At 38.6% G+C, this 27383-nt stretch overlaps 1 protein-coding gene across 13 annotated transcripts in view; it reads right to left on the bottom strand.

The window, feature by feature from the left end:
* PARD3 (par-3 family cell polarity regulator) overlaps positions 1-27383 on the bottom strand; it is a 450340-nt gene that overhangs the window by 315082 nt on the left and 107875 nt on the right. The window contains exon 1 of one of the 13 annotated variants that reach the window (XM_017820198.1): positions 21565-21597. The exons of the other annotated variants lie outside the window; for them this stretch is intronic. Coding sequence (XP_017675687.1) covers positions 21565-21582 — 18 coding nt within the window. The 5' untranslated portion in view covers positions 21583-21597. Of the gene's footprint in view, positions 1-21564; positions 21598-27383 lie in introns of those variants that run through there. 13 annotated transcript variants of the gene reach the window in all.

The following is a 27383-nucleotide window of genomic DNA, read 5'->3' as shown; positions in this document are numbered from 1 at the left end:
TGTTATACTTAATTCCAAAATAATTAATGCAGAAGAAAAGGAGATTAGTCCTCAGAGGTGGACTTGAATAACTTCCTAAAAATGCAAACAAATGTAAATCTGTCACACCGCTGTGCTGCTACCAGGACATGCAGAGGCATTTACCCTAGCTAGTGTGCAAAATATCAGTCCAAACTGTAATTTTAAATTCCCTTAGAAATCACACAGGAAAAAAATGCAGTTCCCACTACATGCCAGAGCAAACACTCTTTCAGCCTGGGAGTGAGCAAAAAGAAAGCGAAAAGCAGAGAGCAGAGGGGCTGCATATCCCCCAGCCCAGTCCACCCGCAAACGCTGCCAAGCACAGCTGTCTTTCAAAACTAATTTCAATAACAAAAAAAATCACATTTAGAGAAGGGAAAAAAAGCTTAAAGTGCCAATATTTTTCAAAAAACATATGTCTAATATTAAGAGCATGAAAGCTACATAAGCTACTAGAACTCGAGAAAAAATTATGACCAACTGGGGCACTATTTCGCTGCACTTCAAAGATGGACTCACTTCTTATTCCTACTGAGTGCCCTACCTTGGATGTTCTGGTAGAGATACTTCTGAGATGGGAAAGGTTGGGAAGGGTGGTGCTAAGTGCTTTTGAGGATGGTTTTGGCCACCAGATCAGACAAATAACTTTGTCACAAAGGCAAACCTCTCCACCATCCCTTCACATTCAGACATTATGGAGAGACAGGAGGAAAAAAGAAGGAAAAAAACCCAAACAACAAACTAGACGGGAAAGGAAAGGTGCACTGAACTGAAACATGATTAAAAAAGATTGAACACACATGTCATTTCTAATTTGGCACTGATAGCTTAGCATTGTTCAATACAGATATTTTATGATCCCAGATGCCTGCCTCCTCAAACACTGCTCAGAAATGAGTGGAAAATAAGCACATGTGCATTTACCTAGGGGAAGAAGAGTGCAAGCATTCATATAAAACACAGCTATACTGTGGTTCCATGCACCAGTCAACGGACAGGTAATGAACTTTTCTCTCTGGAACCATGTATGCTGGCAGCATTAAAAGGTAACAAAGGGCTCCAGGGTGGGAGCAGGATGCAGCAGCACAGGCAGTGATGGCAAGGCAAAGGGAAGACTCACAGAGTGGGATGCAGGAGCAGAGGTTTCCAGACCTGCTCAGAAGGAACGTACAGTGGATGCAGAACTGGAATTAAAGTGCATGACTCATGCTCACACATGTGACCAGCACAGAGTAGGTAACAGTGATGTATCTCAGAGTCTGCAATAAAAACCAGGCCTCCCCCCTCGTGGTGGGATTTAGCAGTCATTAATTTATAGCTCAGGTCTGGGGAGTAGCTTGTGCTGAGGGGTAGGCATGACAGTCGCTTCTTTTGAGGCCACTTAATTCTGTCCTCATTAGCGCTACTGTGGCTACTCCCCCTCACTCCCCCATCACTGACAGGAAGCTGCAATCTTAATATATGTTTCTGTTCATTCTTCATCTGTTGTCTTGCATGAAGAAAGTTGAGTATATGAGTTTATTTTGGGTCTGTTACTAGCCATATTCCTTCAGTTCTAATTTAGCAAACTGTATACTGAAAATGCCCAGGAGGATTCAATCAAGGTTTTGGTATGTGAAAAAACATCTGAGAAAACAACTGAGCACCATCACTTCAGTTTTTCAATAATCCCTCCCACAAGTAAACTTTAGCTCCACTTGGAGCTATTTACAATGCTGGTTTCACTCCATTCCCATCCCTAAAACTCAAGGCTGAGTAAAGGGACTTTCTTGAGTATCCCAATACCTACAGTCAGGGACCAGCACATGAACCTCCTTGTAACTTGGAGAAGAAATTGTGGCCCTGGTGTGAATCTCTGCACAGCCAAAGCACTTCTCCAAGAGGACAAGTGTTTTTAAGAACTCAACTCAATGTTTTGCCTTGCACTTTCAAGCAAGAATAAAATGCCATGTCCTGGAACAATGCACCTTGATGCAACATGCTTCCCAAAACAGGTCCTGCAACCATGGCACATGCCCAGCCCCAAAGGGTGTGCATGGTTTTTATGAGGAGTTTGCTCCCCCACAGCTTGGATCACTCACCAAGCCCCTCCAAAAGAAAGCACAAAAACTTCTGAGACTTGTGAGCAAAAGCACTAAACAGTTCAGGCTACTCTAAATATTGCATTGGAAGTATATTGGACACTTTGCTGATCCAAAGTACTTTTCCATTCACCTTCCAGCAAACATTTCCTATGAGAAAGCCCTGAATTTGAGCTTTCATGTTCAAATACAATTCCAACACTATTTTAGAATATTTTCTAAATCCTCTAAGATAAAATTATACTGAGAGATGAAAATAATTACAGATATTTAAGAGCACGCTTGCCTTTCCACCATGTTCACTTTGATGCTAGAAATGAAGCAATGTGGAATAATAATATAACAAATAAAAAAACCCACACACAAAACAAAGCAAAACAAAACAAAGCAAAACAAAACAAAGCAAAATAAAACAAAGCAAAACAAAACAAAGCAAAACAAAACAAACAAACAAAAAAACCCCAGTGCCTACAGGACTACTAAAATTCATTAAAAAAATAGGTAGTTTAACCAGACTTGCCCAGAACACTGAATTTTTTTTAAAAAAAAAAAAATCAAAGAAATACAGAAGTAAAACAGTTCAGTATTAAATTCCCATATACTTTTCAATTCAAAAAGCTGAGATGGAAAAAAAAAATCAACTAAGCCACTCAAGCTGTGATTAATTCTCATCAGAAACACACATTCAACCCAATTTTTTTTACTTTTTAACATCAAACTAGTAAAGGGTTTTGTTTTTTTTTAGTTGGTTCATAAAAAGTTCAGTATATCTTACATGCAAGTTTGACAGGCAGAAACAGATCAAACTGAGCTGATAGAGACTACACTTTCCTAAATTCCTCCTACAAGATTTCCCTGCAGAGCACAAAGAGGAAAGGAAACAGCACAACTTTCAGTGCTGGCAAAAGGCAGTTGGTGGTGAAATCTGAAGGGATGCTTCTGCTTCCTTCTTCCTCCAATCCCTAAATGACTCATTGGGAAGCTTGGATCATCTCTCATTTTCCACCCCCTTTGGTAATAAAATAATTTAAGACCAATAACCAAGTTTGAGATAAAAAATTTCAGATCAACTGTCTGTACCATCTGCCTGCTCTGCTCCTCAAAACCTGGGAATTAGTTGGTTAAAAATCCAGAACTGCAACTCCCTCCACCATAACCACTGAAGCTGAGCATGTGGCAACTTTCCTGGAGAAGGGCTGTGCAACATGGAACCAGTGGACAGCACAGAGCCACCAGGTAACTTTTAGTCAGAGAGAATACACACACAAACTGGTCACAGCTTTTGGCTTGGGCTTCTTAGCCAGACAGGAGCCTCCTGCCTGCCCAGGGAAGGGCAGGAGACTCATACAATTCCACTGTGCAGCAACTGGTTTGCTGATTCCAGAAGAACAAGCTCATTTCAAAACCAATGGAAGGAGAGACAGCTGATATCAGCATCTGCAGAGGCACCACAGGAGGAGAAAGAGAGGAGGGCTACCTGCTCTACATATGACTAAAGGCTACTGTTGGAAATGGAGCTCTTCATAAGCTCCTGCTCATACCTTTGTCAAGGTCTAATTCATCAAATAAGAAAATGTAGACTATGCATAAAATTTTATGTTCTGTGTTAAGTAATTTGCCTGCAATAGACACCAATACTGGTGGTTACACACTAAAAGATGCTTTAAAGATATGAGTTGTGACTATATTCAGGCTATACTGCTTCACTGAGACATACCAGTCACCCCTGTCAGAACCCAGTTATCGGTGTCAGCTAAACACAAAGTACTAGAGTATATATTCTGTAATATGTTTTTCTGATACCCCAGAGTCTGGGATTTTGCATGGCTGCTAGCAGAACAGCAAGCCAGCAAGGAGCACCAAGTACTACATTGCTTGGCACCTATTCAGCAGCCAGACACACTTCCTACAACCTGTACACCAAACAATCTTCTACACACACAGCTTGTTCTGTTTAGATCCTGTCATGCAGCAGACTTAACTTTGCAAACTGACCTGCAGATTAAACCATTAAAAAAAATTTACTTCAGTAGTACTTTCTCCTGGAGAAGTGTTGTATAATTTCAGACATCAATCTTAGATTCTTGTTCTGGAAGCCAGTCTCTGCATACCGGCAGGAACTCAGCATGCCCAATGCTGAATGGCTCTCTGGAGGGTGTAGCTGTCTTCCACCCCACCACCCAGTGGTATAGACATGAGAATACCAGTTTAGCATAAATCTGATGCCTAAAATTAGGCAACACAAATACCCATCTGTGTTACTGAGCTGCAGAGATATTTCAGAAATAGAGGAGCGAATTAAAAAAAAAAAAAAAGAACATTGTATAATTAATGAGCTGTACTTCCAATTATTAAATTATTAGATGTTAACAAATAAGAGAACTGCCATCAAATATCATGCACAACATATAAGGGACATAAATCTATAGAACATATGTTCAAAGAGGAACAACTGTAGCAGCATTACATGCTGTGCAACATCTTTACCACGTGGCTTAAATCAAGGATCAATTGACTTAAAGGCTAAAAAAATGTACATTTTGAGACTGACGTGGCCATTAATACAGTGTCCATCGGTTTCTTTCCAGACCAAGGCTTAAAAGCAAGAAACTAAAGGTTATGAAGTGCTCATAACACTATGCATTCTATGATTCAATCTTTATTTTGAAGCAGTAATTCAAACTGCATCAAAATGACATGATAGGTCATTTTCGCATCTTTGACTCAGCAAACTAACAAGAGTTGACTGTGCTCAAGTGAAAACTGAATCAGCTAGAGACAAAAATTTGGATGGTCGGACGTCTTTCCTCTTGTATACATGAAGAGATCTTAGATTATTTTGACAAGTGTCCAGCTGAATCAGTCAGACAGGCAATCAGTCAAGTGTTTATTAGTGTCACACAGGACTTTGTGGAAAGCTACAGCATGATTTTAATTAAAACACTGAAAGCAAGTTAGTAAAAATTCCTGTTAAAGGTACTCATAATCCCCAAAACCATCTACATGACATATGTAACTGTAAGCACTGACTGCCTGCGGGTCCTGATGTGACCCACAGCGGTACTAACCCTCAGGAATGACATGGAGTCTAGACAAAAGCCTGTCCCAGTTTCCCTGAAATTGTCCCTAAGCAGATAATAAATGAATGATTTGATTTTTAGCCTCTGAGCCCCATGCAACTCTTGGCTGAAACTGCCCCTCATAGGCATTTACAAGGAACACGGCCCAATTTTATTTTGCAGGTCAGTATAGACACAACCTAGTAATGCAACCAAGTATAACTCTGCCTTCCTCAGTGAATAACCCCACTCAGTATTCCCGTTACGCTCTGACAATCAACCAGGAAAGAATTTCTTAACTTAACTAGGGCAGAGCTGCCACCACAGCAGCTTTGGGAGACATAAGGGACTGTAAAAGCAGGTGTCTCTTTAGATTTAGGATTCCAGATCTGTCTGTCCATTATTAATGATCCATCTACTGTGTTCTTGTGAAATATGAATCTTTTCAAGCACTCCAAAATCCCATGCACAGGCTATTTTCCGTTAAAGACTTACAGTCTACAGTATCAGATTAATTGGGTGACCAAGGTGAAGAACAGATTCAGGCACTGGGAGTGACAAAGCAGCAAAGCAATATATATGGGCAGCAATTCTTTTCCTCATACCATTGCCACCGGCCAAGAACTCGGGGACACATTCTGACTTTCTGCAACTGAACAACAACCAAACAAAATTCAGATTAGAGTAAGCAAACACAGACTGCACTCCCCATGTGCCACCACCCAGTGAGCACTGGGAAGGTCACATCTGCCTTATTGCTACAATGCTGTGCCCATGATGGAGATGTAGCCACACCCCTTCAAACATTACTGCTTGAGTCAGTTTTCTACACCAGAAGTGTCAGAAAGTGTATTTTTCTGTTAAAGGCAATACTTCCCTGCAGACTTTTCGTTAGTTTAAATCTCCTATAACACAGATGGAAAAAGGTTCAAACCTCTCAAAGGACAGGATGTGGGGAGGCATCTCAAGTGATGGCATCTCCAGAACAAGTGGGTGTCTGTGTTCACAAAGAAACATGGCTGTGTTTGTTTTGACTTTTTTTTTTTAGAATCTCCAAGGAACTACCAGTGTCCATCTAACCAACAACTTGCAATGTACCACTGAAAATATATATATTGCTTTTATTTTCCCTAAAATCAACTTAACTGGCTCTCATTCTTTTCATATTATTTTAGACAGTCAATGTATTTCCTTCCCACTGGACAGAAAATGAACACATTATCTGTCCATCTTATAGGGCCCCTGACAGCCAAATAAAACATGGTTATTACTGTCAGAACTCAAATGAAATATTCTGAACATGGCAAGAAGTTATTAGCCTTATGTTCAGAAGACAAGCTAGAAATGGAAACGGGAAGAAAAAATATTGCCCCTACTTTTATAGGCTTTTGTGGGAAAATTACGTTATCTTCTTTTGCTTGTTGAAATAGGTTTGACTTGGGTTTCCTTTTGCTGTGTTGAAATATCATAATTATTCCATTAAGGAGATGCAGGATATGAATTTTTATTAATCAAAATACTGATAAATGAGTGAGCAATTATTTTTATTACAAAAAATTTATAATATTACTTTAATATCTTAAATTACACACACTAAATCAACCAGGTAATGTCATTTCAGTGCACAGTAAATTCACAGCAAGTAAGATTTGTGATATAACAGATAAACCCAGAAGCACTAAATAAAAACAGTCACCTTTCAAATCTCTTTCCTGCTGCACTTAAAAAAAATGCCAACAACAAAACACCATGGCTGAAATGTTCCATACACAAAGATTGCCTATTTTAATTAGGGTCACCTATAATCAGACAGCACGATCTACTCTGCGTAATAATTAAAAAAGACACGGAATGATGGAGGACCAGTGAAGAAAAGAGAGATATTTTTCCTACACACTCAGGTGGTGGTAAAAACTGGAAAGTGAGGATCAGTGAGATCTCACCTCTCCCAGAACACCAATGGGAGAAGAATTGCACTGAAAATTGTACTTAGGACAAGTTTAGAGGTAGAGAACATCCAGTATGGTATGGGGCCAATCTCAGTGTAAGTGGCTCCCAAGGACTGGTGCCAGGCAGCCCCCACCCCTCACATTGCAGCCACCAGCTGCCAAAGTGACAGTTGTCTCCTATGGGTTCCTCTGAGCATCCTTACTTCCTAGAGTCATCCAGAGGGATCAATACTGATCATGAAATCACATCCCTAGATAGCATGCACATAAAAATGGCATTAAAACAAATTAACTATGTAATAGCATTCAGCAGCAGGCCATTTTTACACTTGAGCAGATAAGACCACAGATATGGGGCTTCTATGTATATTAAAGATAGGTCCATGTGGAAAAGCAATTCTCAAATGTTTCTCAAATCAGTTATTTACTTAAAAAAAAAAAAAATAAAGTACACACACATTACCCCTGCAAAACACAGACAGACACCTACCAAACACACAGACATCCTGGATCCGACCATCCCAGTATTCTGCCTCTTAAAAGCTTCAACAGCAGATGCCAAAACAACAGGGCAAAAATATTTCCTATCTCCATTCTCTAGTGACTTGCAGCTCAAGGACATCCTAAGCCATGTGCATGATCTTTGTGTTTACACTCTAAGCCAAAATTAAATATACATTTATAATACAAATATTTTATACAAATATTTTTACTATTATCTAAATCCAAACTCTTGGATATAGTGCTATTTATGCCACTTGCTCAGACCTGATCAGATCTGTTCTTTTCAAGCTGTGCATTTCAAGCCAAAACTTCCAAATTATAAACCTAAAAGGGTTTTCTCTATTTTTTCTACAACAATTTGTATCAAGTTCATCCATACAAACCTCAAAATATGTTCCAAACACTGGATATCCAGCATATGTGATATCCTCAGTAATAAGAACTCTATTTAGTTAAAAAGACTTCACTGTATTTTAAAATTTAAAGACTATTTACTTATACCAATAAAGTAATTTTTTGCATTGCTTCTTTTCCTGAGCTATAGAAACTCTGGAAGGATCCTGGATAATGGCTTCTGATGGTGAGTATCATCAGCCAGGTGCAACTGTCATTTGAAGGATCACCCTAAAAGTTCACAATATTCACATTTTATTATAGTCAGTTCTTGTTCTGTAACAGTACAAGAGAATTAATATTCAACCTCACTCTCTCACAATGCAGACCAATCACACAGGTTTCCTTCAGAGCTCTTGCTGCTTCCAGAACACACGTGGCTTGCAATGGGTTCATCTCACTCCTCCTGGAAGACTCTGGAAAACCTCAGTGCACAATGTAAACTGACAAAAGCAATAAAGAGCTGCTCTGAACTTTGATGTTTCTTTGCACTTTTAGGCATGTTAAGGGGAAGGGAGGCACCTCCTTCTGTGATAAAATAAGTTTTGCAGTCACAAAATGGTAAGATCATCAAGTAAAGGATGTTTTCCTAATCTGCAAAGTGATAAAAAGTTTTTTAGCCCTGAACTGTTTAAAGTAAAAATAAAACAGCAGGAGCACAACACTGTTATGTTGTGTTTTCTAAGTGATTCTGGTTTTCGTTATGTAAAATTATATTATATTTTATATTCCTTTCTGGAAAAAAAAATAATATTTTAAAACTTTTTAAAAGTACTTTGCAAATAAGGTTTATCTGTTCACTTTCTATGACACGATTAGGAGTCTTTCTGTAAAAGCCAGAAGTTCTGGTTTTGTAATTGCATCATGCCTTTCAAACCAGGTACTTCATCATACATATTACAATTCATATTTTAATAAATCTACATTGTCACAAAAAGGAGGGGAGAAGGATAGGAATCAAATAAGAATCCCAAACCCCAATATATAATAATTTTAAGTGAAAAATGTACAAGGAACGTGCTCTAACAGTAACCAAAAGTGTTGGCAGGGGTGAGGTGGGAAGCAAAAAAATAAAATTCAAGTGTCAAATTTGAATTAGCTTCTCTGAACAGTTTTTTCATAGTGAGGCAAAATATCGTGATTTGTTCCATAAAGTTTAATTTTTTTCTTTTCACAAAAATCAACATTTTCACTGAAGCCTCTTTGTTTCTAAGTTTTTATTACAGTACCTATTATTATTCCTTTTTTTATGACTTCCAATATTCTGCAAGTAAATAAAAAAAATTATAAAGTATATGTACAATAGTAATTTCCATGGTCCTTGACAGAGGTCATTACTTCTGAAAGTCATCTTGGATGAGAATATACAGGGTTTATAATATCTCGTTTTATGAAACATAATCATACTATCTAAACAGCATCTTACAAACTATTCAAAACTGAGTTCTCTGAGTTACTTAAGCAATTCAATCATTGATATAATTAATTTTGATGTAAATCTCTCTCAGGGACTTTAATGATCCAAGTCAGGAAAATCCAAATTAAATTAAAGAAACGTACACTGGATCTCAGAAGCTCATAAGTAATGATGTTAACAATATTTTCCCAATATTACCTAGAAATTACATATTTATAATAATTTTTAAAATGCAATTAGTTCTTGAAGAAACATAGATGTTACTCAATGATTCCTAGAAACACTTTTGAAAGGTTCAGTTAGGGGTATTCTAGGACAATAAGATACGCTGGTTTTGCTTCTACATTATGCACCTACCTCTCCTACTGTTCAGAAATCAGCACACAACATAGTGTTGGGTCCTAAAGTTCTAGAGGGGGGAAACGAGGACATTTATTTCCAGACCTCCTTGCTTCTCCAGATAAAGTCATATGCTTCTCACACAGGACTGGCATGCTCATGGCTATGCCACCTCCTCCACTGCAGGCTTCTTGGAAGAAGAGAGAGGGACAGCTTAAGAACCTGGAGAAGCAACATCCAGCACCATTACAAACAGTGCCATATCATGAAAGCCCCCCCAAAGGAAAATGGATTAAAAGGTAGAACTGTGTGCGAAGGCAGCAAAATCTATTTTTACTCCCCCTTTTCCCCCCAAACCTTACATATGAAAAGCTAAAAATGAGGATGAGTAAGGCATTACTGGTCTAGTCTATAATCAGGGTGACCTCACATATACCAAGGTACAATTAATAAACTCAATTGTTTCAACTCTATCTTATATTTACAAAGAATGCTTACTCCACTCAAAGTCTCCACATGTCCAAGAACAGGGTCTGTAAAACTATACCATGTTTCAGAAGACAGGCCAGAGACAGCAACATTAAAAATTTGATAATTCTATTTTAGCAGAGCAGCATGATAGATGGCACTTTCATGCTCTAACCTAATAAAATGCCCTCTTTTGTCCCTCCCACCAGAAGAATATTATACTTAAAAGTAGATCTAATTAAAAATAGCAGGGGATGAGGTTTGTATCAAAGATAAGCCCCACACACCACCAGGCTGCACCTACAGTTGAGGTGAGGTCCCAGTACCTGGCAGCTTCCAACTCATGCCCTCAGGACAGGGAGGTGACTAATGGACTCTGTCTAATGGTAAAGTAAATGAATCAGCACCAGTAAGTTGCTCATCTGAAACACTAGAAGAGTTTGGTTTCAAGAGGTCTCCAGGCTTCAGAAAGCTCTGCAAGGAAGGATGCCATTAACATTTCTCAGAAGCCCTCAGCCCTTTGGCAGGCCAGCAGGAAGACTGTCCTGCATGTCCTTCCTGGCCAGTTCTATTTGCAAGACCTCTCCGAAGACACTGGCTAGAGGGGTTTTGACTGCCAACATGCACCTACGTGGAGCACACACTGTGCCAGCCTACACAGCTCTCACAGGCACACAGAGGCTGCAGGAGCACTGGGAGCGTGTCATCACCCAGCAGCAAACCCCACAAGAGACTTTGAGCTACTTCAGAGCAAGAATGGCAACATACTGACAAGGAGAAACATGATTCACAAGGAAGGAACTGATGGCATTGTACACTCCTTGCAGCAACACCTCCTTTCTGCAGCTCCCAGGATGAGAGGATTCAAAAGGCAGGTGGAACAGGAGCCCGCCTTGGCAAGGATCTCCTTCACCAGTCACCTGAAGGACACCAACATGTACAAGTCCCCCATGAGGAAGCAAAGATTGCCTGAGCTGAAAGTTTGGTTTTCTGAGTAACACATTTCTTACAAATTCCTTTTTTTCTTCAATATTAAGGAAAATTTTCCTCAAAAGACAGACAAGTGTCATTAGCCAGGGAGCTAAATACTATGTACCTCATGGCTAGGCTTCGCGAACGAAGATTTGGGACTATGTACCTATCCTCTTAGGAAATATCTAACTTGTGTAGAGGGTTAAACAGATGCAAAACTAGACTATGAAAGTTCACATATTAAGCAGTTTAGAAAACTTGAACTGAAAAGGACCCTTGAAATTTTCAAAAATAAAGGCTCAGAAGTAAATTAATCCTGCTAGCTTTGCTGGATATGTAAAATAGTCTCCATAAAAACAATGATCATACTGAAAGCCAGGTAGCAAGTGGAAATATAAGTCTGTTTAGGGCAAACACCACTACAGGTATGTACAGAAAGGCCTTGATAATCTTCTTACATCCTCAGGATGAGATTTTCAACACAGGAGGAGCAATGTGAGGATTCAATCTTAACAGTAATTTATTTCTACCCTGCAATTCTCCGAAATCATTCCCTACCCACTAAGGTACTAGCCTGGAAAAAGCATTGTATTCTCTGTCTTTCCTGTCTCTCTGTACTAGCACAAGAGACATGGATGTGGCAGACAATGAACTTCAAGGGTTTCAATACCCTCCTTGTCATTACTCATCTTCCAGGTAAGGAGAATGAGCAGAGGTCTTCAACTTCACCATCCCCCAGCATTTCCTTGGTATTTTTCCTCCATGATGAGATCCAAGTAGTCTTGGTCCCTGCAATCTACTTATTTCCAACCCCACAAGCAGCAACATGTACTTTGCTGCAGATTTTGTCAATGCTAGCAGAAGACATGACACCAAGCAGAATGACAACCAAAGCAAAAAACATTCATTCCAATTTTTTTTTAAATTCCAGTGGTATTGAAGAAATATTTATTGCATATATCCTTGCAGTAATGTTAAAGTAGTTTCCATCACACACTTAAGCCAGTAGGTGAGGTTGCTTCTTCATTACAGCAAACACTTTGAAATGAGAAAGATAGAAAAGGGCAAAATAAAAAAATAAAAAGTTGATTGTAACTTACAACAAAAGCTGCTCAATCTGTAGCAGATAATTCTTCAGATAAGCAAAAAATATCCTAAGAACAGACCCATTGTGTATTTTGTATTTTAGAATCTCTTAATTTGGAGCATGAAATTTCTGTTCTCCCTCTCCCCAACAGAACAATTTGATATTTCAATCCTAAAGTAATAAAACATACAAATGGCTTCATTTACTTGGAGAAAACTGATGAACCTTCATCTACAATCAAGCTCTTTATTGCTCAGATTTGACACAGGAGTCCACTTAAAGCTCAACAGGAGTTTCTGAATGGCTCTTTGTGTGACACACTGGCTCTAGAAAAATCATTTGCTTTTGTTTTTATTTTACTGTTTCCACTTTATGGATAAAGTTAGCAAGAATCTAAGCAGCCATCCTGTTCCAAAACAAACATGTTTAAAACTAAGAAATAAATAGGAATACCTGTATGTGTAGAGAAGCACTCTGCATTTTCTAAAAATGAAATGTTAAAAGAAATTCAGCTATTTTTAAATTTCTAAAAGAATACAGGTTTTCTTCTGTTGTTTCACCATATTCTAGTAAATTGGGCATTTTAACTCAGTCCACTTTTGCCTTTTAAAAGTTTAAGATTATAAAAAACAAGGTAATTTTTCAAATCCCCTAATTGTTCTAGGTATACTATCCTTTAGCTAGTCAAATTGTCTTTTGCAGATCTGCAAGGAAACAGTCAAAACTGTCTTGTCACAGATAAACAGAGTCAGGAACTTCAGGAAAAACAGTGAAAAAGCTTTCAGTATTGCACTGCAAGCAAGCCAAATGGAAATCCCACTGATGCAGAGTAGTCAAATAGTCTGGTCTGTATACATCCATCCTTCCTAGATGAACGATTTCAACTGGCAGATAAACAAAGGGCAAAATAGCAAGAATAAAAAGCCTGAAAACAGATATCTGATGTATTGATTGTAATACACAATAAAAAATAGCAATGTTTCTATGAGCGATGACTTTCCTCAGTTATTAATACCTTGTCTCCTCTTTTTATTGCTCCCTCTCCCTGCAAACAATATGTCCAGTCATTTTGTTTAAAAGAAACTATTTCATTTCACAATTCAAAGATACTCTGTTGAAATGTTATTTGCCAATTACTAACAGCACTACCCATCACCAGCTCTGGTATTACCAGGCATTTTTTAATATAGTAAAAAGCCACTATTTTTTCATCTTAAAATATGGGCTGCATTAAAACACAAAACAAGTATCAGATAAATATATCTTTCAGTTAAAGAATAGATTTTAATCTCAGTGTAGTGATTTAATGACAAAAAATTGCCAAGAAATCCAAGGAGAAAGCAGTATATTATACAAAATGCAAACGAAAAGTGGATGAATGCATAAGGAACATGAAATGTTTGAATGTCCAAAGGAAAAAATACTTTTTATTAAAGGACTGTTGCCCTAAATTTAGATGTAATTTGACACATTGAACTCTGTGTGTCTCTAAAAGAACAAAACAGGAAACAACCACATCCCACTCGATACACTTGAATGAGACTTATTAAGTTGAATGATGTTTGCTTCAGGCCATAAACAGCAATACAATATTCATCAAAGCTCACCAAATGAAACTTTTCTCCCACTTGCTTACCTCTGGCTCAACTGATTTCCCCTAAAAGCAAATCGATTTTACACTGAGAAACATAAGAGTTGATACAAAGGCTTGCTGACAAACCAAAGAAACTAGAAAAAGCCACTCTATAGCATGACAGTATTTAACTCATGTAAATTTGTAGAAACAAGGTTTATAGAGAAAGGTAAACTACTTAATAGACTAATATAAATATTCTTTAAAAAGACAGGCTTCTGGACACATCAATCCTTCCCTCATCAGTCTTCCACCTACATAAATTAGTATTTTATTTTTAATGAGTTGCATAAATATTAGACCTTTGGAAGTGATGTATTAGCATGGGGTCTATCAATCTGTTCATTCTCCTCATCAAAAGAACTACAATGTCTCTTGCAACTCCTGGATTACCCAGTGCTCCCTCATCTTGGGTTCCTACAGGGATGACACCTGCAGCAGCAAACAGGCTGCACATCCACAAAACTGTCAGGACCACAAACAAGACCCTGTGCTGCGAAGTACAATGGGGAGAACCAAGTTGTTTTCAAACTCACCACTTAACAGCAGGGACAGGCTGCAATAGGTGGGCAGGTGACTTCAGCACACCATGACAGGAGGGTTAATGGTCCAGACACCTTCCAATGTTGGTGCAAGTCATGGCCTCCAGAAGTCAATAATGCCTGGAGGCCTTATGTGAGCAATAGCTTTGGTCACCCACACAAAGGTTTTTCTCTCAAGTTTGTAAGCCCATTGTTCTATGTTTATGGAAAACATATAGCTACGGCATTTTCAAAGCAAGGTTTAAAATGTTTAAATCCTTGGCAAAAGTCAAACTGTCTTTGCATGTACCATTGCCTGGTTATTGCTTGACTGCTTCTAAAGGATTGAGTAGTAAAAGGAATAATGCAGCAATAAAAGCCCCACAGGTTCATGTTGTATCTCACTTTAATATGAGAGGGAGAAAGACAGGATTGCTGCTCATTATATGGTACCAACACAGTATCACTGTGAGAGAAAATGGCTCAACAAAGGAATGATACAGTCTCCCAGAATACCTAACAAGTACCTTTTACCATAAGGATATGCCTCCTACAGCACCTAACACAAGAACTGCACTCTAATTTAAACTGTTATTCTATACTTTAATAGACTTTCTTGCTCATCCACCAAAAAATTGCAGATAAACAATTAAAAAAAATTGCTCCCAGAATAGCAATATGATTTGACCTTGCTCACTTACTGAAACTAAAAGTACACACATGAACAACAAAAAAGCACTTCTGAAGTAAATGTCGTCAGTAGAAAAACACAACAGATGTAGATACCATTTAGAAATGTTCACATATGATCCACAATGTGATTTTCTATATTAGATTTAAGTACAGTTTTATACCAGTTCTGCAGAGACTGTTATTTGTAATAACAGTCATTTTTTCAGTTTGCTCATATTTCAAAATGTTCTGCTAAAAATTACAGCTCCTCAGTTTATCTTTATGGCTGACTGGGGCTGACAAATTCAGTAGGGGTTATGTATCATTAAGACCACAATAAAAGGAAGTGCATTAGTGTGTATAATTATTGAAAATGTTTTTATTAAACCAATGGTACTTTGGTTTCTCTACAAAGAAAAAAAATATGCTGAGAGCTGTAAAACAACGGTTGAAATGTACTATTACTAAAGAACCCATATACCATCAGGTGCAAGGATGATGGAAAGCATCCAGAACCTTCACATCTATGGGAAAGTAGTGTGCAATTATCCTCACTCTATGCAAGATGACAAAATGGAATTCACATTCTGCTTCCCAAGTTACAGCTTGTAGCAATGCACTGTTCAAGAGATCGTCAAAAGATCTTCAGAGTGTAGGTTAAGAAGTTAAAACTGAAGCCAACAAGGAGAGCCAAACATGATGGGGTTCACAGCCTGATAACCACTCAGAGGAGTTGCCTATTAGCCAGTTAAAGTTGGGAAACAGTGACTTGAGAAGAATTCAAGAAAAAAAATAGTTTAGAATATGTTACATGTAAAGCATTAAACATGATATATTGACTTGTTTTCCCATTATAATTCTATGTACTGGTTATTCACTGGACCCTGATAATTTTCCTGGACCTTTTTATTTCCTTGAAATAAAAAGCATTGAATTACTCTATTTCTGATATCACTTTTATGTAAAACATCCACAATAGTCTTTTTTATTTTAAGGTGCCAAAAAGGAAAAAATAGGACTTGGATGACATACTTCCAACATTTTACTAGGTAAATTCAATCCTAGCACCAGATTTACTTTTTTAGTCAAAAATTGAAAGAAAACAAATATCAAACACTGGCATACATTCATGAAAAATGCTATGGTGAATTTATAAAAAAGAAGTTTTTATTTTTTCCATCAATAAATTCCATTCTATGTTCCCTGTCAATAATGTACAAAATAAAAGTCAAAAGAATATAACATCTTCAAGAACAAGACTGAACTTTGTGTGTGTGGCATAAGCTTCCTCCTGTGCTTCTGAAAGTCCTCCAGTATTGGGCTTCCTCCCGGAAGGCATCTTTCAGAGTTCATTCTAAGTCCACCTTCTCTCATAATAAACCCAGTACTTGGAAATCTGCAGCAATACATTTTGGCATGAGTACATGATTAGCTACATGTTTGCACAGTGCTGTATTATGACCTTTTCAATACTATAGTGATCAAACACTTTTTAAAATCCTTGGACTTCACATACATGTGTATGCTGATCACCTCGTAAAAACATTAAGACAACACCCTATTAACACCCTAATAATTAACACCCTAATAATTAACATTATTAAGATAACACCCTATTTTCTCCTTCCATATACCCCATTCTCCCCATAGTAAAATTTCAGACATGTAGCAAAACCACAGAAGCCCCGAAATACTTAAGGAAAAAAATGTCTAAAATTATGGGCTTTCACCTCCAGGCCTGGACCACCTGGTGATCTGTGAACCACTCCTAAGCATGCCCTCAAAAATAGGAAGGATGAAAATCGAAGAGAGTTAATGTGCCAGGAAGTCTGCATTTTCACTAGCGCACTCCAAAGGTCTCTGCAAGTCAAGGGAAGCAGAAAAATACTCTAAAAGATCATGAAAAAAATGCTTGGATAGAAAGGCCTTACAGCTTTGTGCTTGCATTACCACTTTAAAAAAAAAAAAAAAATAGTCTTCTACTTTCAACAAATAATATAACATGGCAAATCCTGGCAGAACTCATTGCAACTCAACTTAGAAACGAAGATATCACAAACACAATTATGTTTGATCCTCAATAACTGGAACTGCTGTCACACCAGTGTAACTCTGCAACTTCACCCCAGTAGTAATGAGACACAGACACTAATTGATATGGACAGAAACCTAGAGTAGACACAGTGAAGCTACTTATTCTCTTGGACAGATAAGCTTTATTATAAAATTATTTGATAGTCTGTTTCCATCTCCACACAAATGTCCAAATTATATTACTTAGCATTCCAAGGCACCCCAATGTTTCATGATGGAATATAGTGCCTGTAACAGGCTATTAAGAGACTAAAAGCCCATGCAGTGACTCCAGAAATCTGTAAAACAGAACAGAAACCTGTATTCCTCAATTCCAGTCCTACATTTAATTTAGTAGGGACATCACCTTTCACATTTCTAAAACCACAATTTGAAAAACAAAACATGAATAGCACCTGCCCAGCATGTCAGAAATTTTGTCCCCACATTTCTTATCCTGTGCAACCATTACTATCTTCAAGCTGCTCACAATGCTTGCAGAATTCAAATTTCATAGGATACCTACAAAGTGCATCCCTAGAAAAGTACAGAAGAATTTGAGTCCTTATCTCCAAATCAATCTATTTTATTCACTGCTAATTTCAAGCAGTTAATCTTTTAAGAAGGTTAACAGAAATGTATTTGACAAAAAAATTATAAGGCCTCTTTTAAGATCTGTGAGGAAAGCTCAGGACATATTAACCAGGAGAAAGCACATATATCCAAAACAGTTCTTCAGAGTTCAAATCCAGCAGAGGGACTGTGTAAAGAGGAGGAAAAGTGCCTGGCATCATCATCATGACACAAATATCATATAAATGGATTTTTTCAGAAGTTGCAGTAATGTAGTTTAAGAAAGTATTTACTATCAGGGCTGATATGCATAAAAAATCAAATCTAACTGATGAGAAACTTTAAAGAAGAGTGCACTGAAAATGAGTACAAAATGTTTTTTATTTAAAATGTTAAAAATAGCTGTGCAAAAATAATTTTCACAAGATGCTGTTTCATACTTGGCATTATAGCAAAGCCTACAGTCTGCATAAATGATGTCACAGGCACAAACAAGCCCAAAGAAACTCTAATTTGGGCCTGGAGAAGACTTCCTAGGTCAGAATCAGCAAGTAGCAGTAACAGCTATGCTGTTTTTCAGAAATAAACTGTTCTGTTGGCCATATGTATGCAAAGATGTTTTTGTACATGAAATACAGTTAATATGCATTCCAGAAAACTAAGAGCCATCAGCACCAGCCCCAGTCTGTACATGACACACTCCTGGGACACTCTCAGTACATGAGCCTGAACAGAGTGTTTCAAACAGACTGATTCAGCCTGGTGGTATTTCCTGTGAGCTAGAACATATCAACCCGGTTTCATAAAACAGAGTAGTAAGACACAAGTAAGTCAGGCATATGTCTGGACAAGAACAGTACCACAGAGATGAAGACTGACTGTGGGACGTAGTTATCCCAAGTTCCAGCAGTCTGCCTGAAAAACAAAAAAATCCCACTTTTTCTAGTAATACACACTCATATAACTACAAAATGAATACCAGACAAAAAGCAAGAGTACAAGTTTACCAAACACTGGCATCTCCTGAGGACCATAACTGATTTGGAAACATGTTATACTGATTTTTCTGCAAAATCACCAGTGAACGGCAGCTGAAACAACTGCCTTCCTGACGCCATCAGACACAAGACTTGGCACATTTCTAGTTTGCCCTAACAAGCATCCTATGTTTTACTCAAACTGGCTGGTTGCCACATCTGAGTGCCGACTAAACAATGACCAAACATCTCCCAGTTAAATGCCATGTATAGGCAAGACAAGAATAGAGATAGGAGCTAATGCCAGCATTAGGGCATACAGCCCAACAGCTCATGGACCGAGACCAATTTTTTACTTTAATTCATAGAATCATAACAGTTGGAAAAGACCTCCAAGATCACTGAGTCCAAACTTTGACCAAACATCACCTTATCAACTAAACCATAGCACTAAATGCCACATCCAGTCATTTCTTGAAAACTTCCAGGGATGGTGACTCCACCACCTCCCTGGGCAGCTCTGTTCCAACCCTTTCACCCGGGGCTTCCACCACCTCCACGATGGATCTGGACTGCGACCACCCCTTCGACAGGACAACAGCCACCACTTCGATCAATGAACATCAAAATTGCAACAACCAAGTCTCATTGCTGGATCCAATGGGTGTCTTGTGGGTCCTTCCCATTGCCGGGGGGTCAGTAGCCCTGCTCCAACTGCCCGTAGGGCACCGCAGCCTCACTCCAGCACCACGCAAGCATCTACTGGTATCGAATCCCAGCTATTTGCCATTTCCTGACAGCGCTGACTCTCCAACTATTCCCGCAAGGTCTACCGGGTGTGGGTGAGGCAAACCACACGGAAGGGCAGCCATCTTGTCTCTATCCTGTGGCCACATGTGTTTTTCACATGTGAGGGAGGCCGGCCACCATCTCAATTTGGTCCAGTGGGCAGGGCTTGGGAAGTTTTTCCTCATCGGTTGGTTTAACACAGTTTTATCAGCATTATTGTTATTGGCATTCTTCTTGGTAGAGAGTTATTTTTTCATTTACATCTGGGCATATTGGATCTCTCTCTCTGTATTGGAGAAATCAGGGGTATTGAATCCAAGAGAGGAGACTTCTGTCTGAGGTCTCCGCCCCTCCAAATTGTCTCAAACCAAGACAAAACTGGCCTGTTCCAATCCTTTCAGTGAACAAATTCTTCCTGGTGTCCAACCTGAACCTCCCTGGCACAGTTTGAGGCCACGTCCTCTTGTCCTGTCATTAGTTGCCTGGGAGAAGAGACCAACCCCCACTTTGCTACAACCTCCTTTCAGGTAGTTTTAGAGAGTGATAAGGTCTCCGCTGAGACTCTTTTTCTCCAGGGTAAACAACCCCAGCTCCCCCAGCCTCTCCTCATAGGACTTACTCTCAAGACCATCACCAGCTTTGTTGCCTTTTCAGGACTTGCTCCAGCACCTCAATGTCTTTCTTGTAGTGAGGGGCCCAGAACTGAACATACTGAGCACTTAAGGTCTGGCCTCACCAGTGCTGAGTACGGGGGACAGTTACTTCCCTAGTCCAGCTGATCACACTATTTTTGGTGTAGGCCGGGGTGCCACTGGTCTTCTTGGCCTCTTGGGCACACTGCTGGCTCATGTTCAGCTGACTGTAAACCAGCACTCCCAGGTCCTTTTTTGCAAAGCAGCTTTCCAGATGTTCTTCCCCAAGCCTGTAGCAATGCATGGGGTTGTTGTGATCCAAGTGCAGGACTCAGCACTTAAATTGCCACCCTCAGTACACAACACAGTAGGGCTGAACACTTTTTCCATCTTAAGCCTAAATTTTTTTCAATAGCTAGGTCTGAATATAGTCCCTCAAGCTCTTTATAATAGATTTTATAATTTTCCAGACAGCACATTAATCCCCATATATCAACAGATATGTGAGTTTCAGCATTACTAATTCTTTACTCTCACCACCCAGAATCTCTCTAGAGAGAAAATATTATTAACAGTAAGACCAAAAGTAAACTATCATAATTTTAAGAGACAGCAAACATTGTAATATTTTAAGAAATACAAGTCCAGTATCCTCAGTAATATTCAGAAGAAACAAAAACTGTAGATGAGAAAAAATAAATCCAAGAAAAACATTGTTTCTCCTGACTCGTTCCAGCTCTCCATATGCAGCCCAAAACCTCTTCCCTCCCACACTGACAGGTACATGCATGGACCAACACTCTTCACATCTTGCCCTTGCCTCGCTCCCTGTATTCTTCCAGTTCAGGCAACACCCTTCTCCCCCAGAGACATTGATTGCTGGACTCCTCCCGATGCCAACTTGTCAGGATATGGGCAAGAAGGATCTAGCCAAAATTGGCAATGACAACAAAACAGAGTTTTTGTTGGAAAAAAAATTAACGAAGTAATGTGGTAATACTATTTCTTGTCCTCAGTTATCAAGGCATAAACATTAAAAGAGCTTCTAGATAACGAAGACCACCACTGCTGCAAGCAGTAACAAGCTAGAGAAGACATGTCTTTCAGATTTCCATTTTGGTGGGAATATTAGCTTTTCAGAACCCAATGTTCAGTTCAAAATCTGAAAATTACTCCCTCTTGAGAAGACTTAGCCATACAAATTACAACTCCCACAGGGGAGTAAACAAAAACTTCCAATGTATGTGGGCACGTAGAACACTATGTGTGCATATAATTCACCTAAGTTCAATAGGACACCTGGCATAGGTAGCCCCTGACATGCAAAAAGGTCAACAGAGTTGGAGCCTGTGCTTCATATGGGACAGCTCCATGTCAGTCAGATTAAAAGGTTACTTTTTGTACCTGTCTTTCATGTAACATGTCTGTGTGGAAATGTTTCCCACACAGAGCTACATCTTCAGTGCAAAGTGCATGTAGAGTAGCAAGACATCAATGAGAATCTTCCTTAGGAGGGGATGTTCTGTTAACTGGAAGACAGCAAAGCAGATTACAAATCACAAAGCTGTCAGAGCATAAGCAACCCCGTTCCATTCACAGTGGCTCATGTAGCTGCATGGGAAGCACAGGTTCACAATGTCAATATTGATGGCATGATGGCACTGTCAAAAGAAAAAAATCTCCTGGTTATAAATTAAATTGGCTTATTTCTTCTCTTTTTTTAGTGAATCTTGAAACCATATGTGTTTATAAGACATTTGGTTACATTTATTATGTAAAATACTTCAAATAGATCATAATCCCACTTTTAAGACAGAAAGGAGATATCTTCAAAACCTTGGTTAAGCAAGGTGTAAAAGGTTGGGTGCATTTTTTTAGAAGAATGATCATAAAACAGCAATAATCTTGAGGAACTCTAATGCTTTCTGCTTTTATTTTTAGGATCCTTATGTTGGGTGGGAAAAAAAAAAAAGGAACTCAAGAAATATCACAAAATGTTCAAAAATTCCAGAGTCTTAATCTATCTTTGCGAGGTAGGATAGTCCTGCTGCTTCCTCTTTTTAATCTGCTTGGATGCACAATTTTGTTTTCACATAGAATAGAACAGAACTCTTGAAAGAGCTCAAATAGCTGCATGAAGTAAGGTGAGGTGGGTTTTTTTTGTTTTTTTAAACTTTCTCCAAAACAAAAGGTTTACACTCAGACTGCCCAATCACTCAGCAAGCTCCCCTCAGCTGGCAGTTTTCACCAATCCAGATGAACAGAAACCTTACATGTCCAAACTGTGTCAAATCTGTGCAGTAGCCAGAAGAGAAATGCATCTGCATTTGGCAGCCATGGCACACACACATACGCTATCAATCAAGGATTGCGAGCGTGAAGGTAAATACCATCAAACTTTACAAGGTGAAGCCTTTGGTTTTTCCTCTTCTCCCTAGTCTTTATGCATTATTTTAAGAAAGAATCAGGGCTACCAATACCCTTATCGTGTGCTCACAGAACTGAAAGGTCACATCCTGCAAAACAACACAGAAGCTCTGAGATAACAGGACAGCCGCTTACTTATCCCTCAGACAAAGATTGTCATATTTTTATCTTGATTGCTCATCTATAGAAAAGTTGCTTTCTTCTGCTAACTTCAAAGAGATTTAAATTTTTTACATTCTACATTTAAGAATTGTTCAGAGAGCTACACTAAGGTAGGAAAAACCAAGTGGAATACAAAAGTGTGCTGGTGTATAAGATGCAAGCTATTTCTATCACACTGACTCACTACACTGGGATAACACCAGTATATTTTACATATATATATTTCACCATACCAGTATATTCTTATCTACTCCAAAAACATTTCTGAAAGTAATTGTAAACCACCCCTATTTTACTTTTGGCATGAATCACTGTCCTGGTCAGTTTTTAAAACTCAGAACTGTCCTCAGTATTTAATGGACATAGAAACATACAACCCGAAAAAATAATATTCTTCCTAAATTATTACAATATTTCCAGCTCTAGAGAAACATGTCTGCATTGTATTGATACAGTTGACAGCACTGACTGTTCTGCTCTGCATGCTTTACATTACCTGGCAGTGGTAAGCATTGGTGCCTACTTGGGGATGAGGGAAGGGAGAAAGAGCTGGAACAAAAGACCTGGCAAGCAGCATTTTAGAGTTCTTAACATGTATAAATCAACAAGGTTAATGAGATCCTCTTACCATTAATTTTATTTTTATTTGCAATGGTTTTAGATCAATATAGAAACTGCAACCCACTTAAGTAAATCTATACAGTGCTTCCCAAACAGGCCATGTACTGCTTGCTGCTTGGGTGAAAGAAACTGTGATTCCCTCTACACACACAGGCTCATATGACCACACAGCACTAATCAGGATATCTCAAAATAAAAAGGATATAGAGAGCCCATACCCTTTAAAAAAGCAAACCATGCCACATTGCCAGCTTCTCACCTATTTTAAAAAGTGCATTTAATTCCTTTAAGTGACTAAGCCGTCTTTGCCATTCAAGACACTTCCCCTCTCTCAGCATTTTTCTTACCATGAAGCGGAATTGTCTGACAAGGCTTCTGGGAGAGGCCTTCAGGCTGACCTCCCATGGAGCACCTACTCCATCTCAGTAATTAAAAATTTAAATACCATGTTCTTACATCCACTTCCAACATGCTCTAATTTACACTTTCTGGTAGTTATCAAATGGACAACATCATGATCTAATTACACAGCAACAGAAAAAGAAAAGGCTGAACAACTGTTATTATTCCCTGCAGCCTCATTGGGGCTGTAACCTTGCAGTATTTAACAGATAAGCCTTGGTACAATATACTTGACATTTACATTTTCAAATGTATGTTCTATCCAACTGCCCTCAAAATATTGGTTTAATTAAGATATAGGACATTACTGGCCAGAATCACTTCACTAAAAAGGCATATGTTAAATAGTCCAATAACCAGTATAATATAATTGAGCTCTGTCACTTGGAAAACCATTGCTTAACTAGGAGAAAAATCAATATCCCCTCTTCTCACAATGTTTTCCATTTCACTCTGTGCAATCAAAGCTGCACCAGAAATGCATACTGAATACAGTCAGCAGTACCACAGGAACATAAAGAATACACTATGATTTAAGCATGATTTTAAAGCAGTGGGTTTATTAATAATAACTCAACATCTAACATGGCATTTAATCAAGGTTTAAAGCATTTATCTCTCCCAGTGAACGAAGACAGAAGTTACTGAATCCTATTATCAATATGAAGAAAAAGCAACACTGATACCCATTAAGCACAAAGAAAGGCAAACATGACAAAAATGAAGAAAAACTAAAGGTCAACATTATAGGATGGAAATCAAAATGCAAAACATGCATTCCAATCATTCCTGCTGCTTTAGGTGCTGAAATAATGCTCTGCAGAAAGTGGTTCAACTCATAGAGTCGTATTACCAATCATAAATCTTTCTTATAATGAAAAACGCGTACAGGGGAAAAATGTGCAAGTTACTATTTCTTTTTGTATGTCAAGGAAATTTTCAGCAAATTTTTAGGTTTAGCACTCTCCTAAACAAGTAGGATAAGAAAAAAAATATTCACTGTAATGTTGCAAAAACCAGCAACAATGCATTGTTTTAGAAACAATAATTGCTTTTCCTCAAAAAAAAAAAAAGTGTAAAAATGTCATGAAACACAAAGTGAATTAAATAAGTCCTTGAGAGTAAAAGGTGTATGTGTTTTACATAAAGCACATATTTACATAGACCAGTGCCTTCATTAGAGCAAAAGCTTCCAAATATCAGCAATACACAAGCCACTTTTGACTGATATATTGACTGATAATGACACCAAATTAGCTCATTTAAAACAAGCTCCATTTGTGAACTAACTTGGGCATTAGCAAAAATGAAAAGACATTATTACTGTGCACATGATAATGGGAGGTTCTCTAGCACAAATACAAGATTTGGGGGCTCAAGATAGTGAATATCTCTGCCTAACAAGCTAAAGCCAAGTAGATTTTAATATTATAATGCTATCTTCTAGTTTTAAAATTTATTTAAGACCTTAAAAATCTTTCCACCTTAAATACAGATTCCCTCAATTTCTACCCTTCAGCAAAAGAGAGAAACATAGTCATGACCATTTCCTACTGCAGTGTGTTTCTTGAGCTCTCATGAATGGATCCTTCTCATTCCTGCAATATTGACACAGAACTCTCCCCCATGTACAACCTACCACACACCCTTCAGAGGAACTCACAGAAATGATGACTCTAAAAGTTTCTACACTCTGATTTTAGTTCAAGGAAAAGCCTCCAAACTATCCTTACTAGAACCAGTCCAGAAGTCAGCATTAGAATCAAATTATTCCTTTGCTATCTGTGAGCATTCTAGTCATGATAAGCTACACACACACACATCCACGAGTAAGTATTAACTTTTAGAAACTACGACCAAGGAAAACCAAATCCATAAGAAAATCCTGTTCAAGTGTATTAAAAATACTCCTGCAACTTCATTATCGCTCACTGTCATCCAAAAACTGAATTCTGTGCCTGGTGTTAAGCATCTTAAAGGGTTTGTTTGGTTGGTTAGTTGGTTTTGCTTGGGATTTTTTTTGTTGTTGTTGCTTTTTTCTGTTGTTTTTTTGGGTTGGGTTGGGTTTTGTTGGGGGATTTTTTGAGGGTCAGCAGCAAGGGAAGTCAGAAGAGGTGAAAAACATACCAATCCTAGAGCTATAAAACATGAATTTAAACAGTCGTCAGGGTGAGTAAAGGGAAGTGAGAACAGTAGGCATCATTCCTTCTGCAGCTCTATTTGCATCTTAGCTAGCAAGTAAAGAGGAGCCTGTAGTCTGTAATAGCCAGCTCCACTTTCATCAATACAGCACATCACTCCCATCCTTCCCCTACCCCAAACAATCAACCTGCAATACTGGACCTCATAATCCAGTGTCAAATGCTCTAAAATGATGCCAAGAGCTCATAGCAAGCACTGCAAAAAGACACACCCTGCATTGCAGCCTGAAGGCAGCGGGCAAAGGCTTGGGCACCAGACTCAGTCTTACAAAATGCCAGTGCTCTTGCTGTAGGGAATGTCAGGAATCATCACAGAGCCAGGAGAAACAAACTCATAAGAAAATGAGAGAGTATCCAACTTGCTTCCCTCTCAGTTTTACTCTTGAGAATATTTTCAGTTCTGCTTCCTCATGCATTTGCCTTATCTGATGTACAGACTCTCCCCCGAGAATTCGTCTCATTAATATATGTAGGAGGTTTTATGCTGGGATCTCACTCAGAGTACAACTTTCTAGCAAAGTTCCATTAGCAGCTAGTGATATGGATGGTTTGAATCCTGGATTGTTTTCATACACAGTCTGAGCAGCCTGAAACAGTTCTCTACTGAAAAAGGCAGGAGTTTCTCTCAAGACACAGCTATGAAATGCACTTCCTTTTAACAGCCAAAGGGGTAGGTTAAGGTCTGTTCTACAAAGACTGTTAGTCATTCTCAACTCAGCTCCATTCTAATTTGGAAAAAATACTCAATATTAAGGACTACTATTAACAATCAATTACCATTACTTTGAATGCTTATTTTTTTTCTTCAGGGTAATTGTCCTCCTGCTCTGGGAGGCTCAATATACTACAAATACTGAAAAACGCATCTCTGAATCAGCTCAGCAAGTAGCAAGGAGTCAGCTGAACTGATAAGCAGGGAACTAACTGAAACTGTTGTAAAGAAGCATTTTCTGCTAAGCACAAAGAGTCCAAAAAAGAAAGCTCACATTTTCCCAGAAACATTTCTCACCACCAACAGAAAGGCCCACATTAGCTATGGGCACAATTAAGACTACGGCAGACAAATGAGTTAGAACTCAATAGATGAGCTGTTCGTACTGACCAAGCATATACCCCTTGCCTGCTACAAATCCCTTCATTTCACCATAAGAGAAATGAGTCCACTCAACTGAGTGCACTCAACTGAGTGCACTCAACTGAGTGCACTCAACTGAGTCCACTCAACTGAGTGCACTCAACTGAGTGCACTCAACTGAGTCCACTCAACTGAGTCCACTCAACTGAGTGCACTCAACTGAGTCCACTCAACTGAGTGCACTCAACTGAGTCCACTCAACTGAGTCCACTCAACTGAGTGCACTCAACTGAGTCCACTCAACTGAGTCCACTCAACTGAGTCCACTCAACTGA

This window comes from Lepidothrix coronata, unplaced genomic scaffold, assembly GCF_001604755.1.
Source record: "Lepidothrix coronata isolate B3197 unplaced genomic scaffold, Lepidothrix_coronata-1.0 Scaffold80, whole genome shotgun sequence".
In the NCBI taxonomy this organism is placed as follows: Eukaryota; Metazoa; Chordata; class Aves; order Passeriformes; family Pipridae; genus Lepidothrix; species Lepidothrix coronata.
This window is presented reverse-complemented; position numbering and strand designations above follow the sequence as displayed.